We start from the raw sequence: 2,082 nt of genomic DNA, 5'->3' as shown, positions 1-2,082 counted from the left end.
ACGAATACTATTTGTGGTCCATATTTTATTGTCACAAATAATTTCTAAAAAATAGTTAATAAATACAAATAAAAATCATACCAAAGAGAGCCTTAAGAGGAAAAGAAAAAAAAAATTAATAAAAAAAGGGGTATATTAGACATTTTACAGGGGTTGCTATAATAATCTGAATCTTGAAAGGAGTGCAACTGACGTGTTCAAATCTTTTACCCATTATTCATTATAACTTAAAAAACTCACATTAGGCTAATACATAGCACCAAATCAATCTGATCGTTTATGAGGTTATTTCTTTCCAAACTCCCTTCCGTGATTCAAATTTAAACATTAGGACCAACTACCGCCTAGGTGAGTAGAGTTGTTTTATTTTTATTTTCACTTGTAACCCCTTAAATCCCAAAAGCTCACCACCTTTGTCTTAAAAACATTTTCACGGGTTAAACTAGAGTGAAAAAATAATATTCAGAATTAATTTTTTTGGGGGGAGGGGTGTGCCATGTGATAGGTCAAATGAGAGGGCAATCCTGTGGATAGACGCTTAAATATTAAGTTTCAATCAAAATGGAATTAACAGAGTGGCATAATAAAGCATTAAATGGGTGCAATTCAATGCTTAGAATAAAATATACGAGAGCGAGAATGTTAATGTCAATCCCACAGAAAATACATTGAAATTATCACATCATCCTTCCACATGGCATAATCTAGAGATATTATTAACAGAAAATACATTTAACTTTTGTATTCATTTAGTAAAACCAAATGTAAGATACCAGGTTGAAACAACTGCTGGAGGTTACAATTTCACAGATTAATTGTAAAGTTGATACTAATGCTAATTTGAGATTTTATCTAAAGTTTTCTGAAATATGACAAAATAGATTAATGAAACCCCAATGCCATTGATTTTGAATAGTTTAGTGCACGTGTTCATTTAAGGTAGTAAAAATCAATCTTATATTATTTATAGCGTGTGGTGAACCATATATTGTCTAGCTTATCACAGGAGTGTGACACCAGGATTTTATTGATGGTGTGGGTGACTTAAACCTTAGGAAAAACATACCGAGAGACGAATTCCTCTTTCCCTAGAAGAGCCAAATCCCTCTTTTAACACCCCGCCCTTACCGAATCAAAAGGAAAAAGAAAATAGAGACGAGAAAAGTTCAGATTCATGAATCATGATACGATGGCTTTGTAACTCCGTCCCATTCGTTCCACGATTAGAAATGGAGAACCAACCGATAGTTTTACAACTCCATCCCGTTCTTTCAATCGCTTCTGTTGAAGATCGATTCTTGAAGAAGTTCAGATTTCTAAAAGCCTGGGAGTCTTTGATGCATTTGGACCTCTTCTTGACGACATATGCGCAGTCGGTGACAGCCCTTCTCTGTTCTGGCTATAATCCTATCACGGCTGATAAACTTCGATGCCTTCATTCTTTTCGATGCATTGTCACTACTAGCGCCGATCTTAACCACATCGATTTGGTCGAGTGCCATCGCAGGGGAATTGCTATAGCCAATGCTGGCGACTCTTTCTCTGAAAACGCTGCTGATTATGCAATTGGGCTCTTTTTCGATGTCTTTAGACAAATCTCTGCCGGCGACCGATATGTACGTCAGGGGCTTTGGCCTATCAAGGGCGAGCATCCTCTAGGCTCCCGGGTATCAATCTTCTTCTCCATTCCAATTTCTTAATTATAGCCATCTGAAACCACAATAAGATATTCTCTTAATTTTGTCATTAGGTTAGACAGTGAGTTTATTTGCTTAATTTTGGCTTTAAAATGGGTGGTTACCTCATATGGAGGAAAATTAAACCATTTGGGTCCACAAGGAGTGCTTTATCTTCCATATCATGATCTGCTTTTTCATTTGCCTCCATTATCTCATTAGTGTGTAGTGGTATATAAATTCTTGAGCTCTCATTCAGATAACCTTAAGAGATGTTCATAAGTTGTTCTGTACTTTAAGGATCTACTAGAGAAATGGATATCACTTGGAAAGGATCCATTGTTGGCCTAAAAAATAATTGTATCATTTGGGTATCATGAATCAGTTCTCTCTGTAATTCATTCTT

At 35.8% G+C, this 2,082-nt stretch overlaps 1 protein-coding gene across 1 annotated transcript; it reads left to right on the top strand.

Annotated features, from left to right (window-relative positions):
* The first annotated feature begins 1,229 nt into the window (after nt 1-1,229).
* On the top strand, nt 1,230-1,700 carry LOC122082051 (glyoxylate/hydroxypyruvate reductase HPR3-like). The gene has a single exon (XM_042649551.1). The coding sequence runs from the start codon at nt 1,230-1,232 to the stop codon at nt 1,698-1,700; it is 471 nt and encodes a 156-aa protein (XP_042505485.1).
* Nucleotides 1,701-2,082: the final 382 nt, after the last annotated feature.

The sequence above is a fragment of the Macadamia integrifolia genome, chromosome 6 (assembly GCF_013358625.1).
Source record: "Macadamia integrifolia cultivar HAES 741 chromosome 6, SCU_Mint_v3, whole genome shotgun sequence".
In the NCBI taxonomy this organism is placed as follows: Eukaryota; Viridiplantae; Streptophyta; class Magnoliopsida; order Proteales; family Proteaceae; genus Macadamia; species Macadamia integrifolia.
The sequence above is the reverse complement of the archived record's forward strand: the minus strand, read 5'-3'. Positions and strand labels throughout refer to the sequence as shown.

Excerpts from the sequence above, each read along its gene's own strand:
- LOC122082051 (XM_042649551.1), top strand. The coding sequence starts at position 1,230 with ATGGAGAACCAACCGATAGTTTTACAACTCCATCCCGTTCTTTCAATC.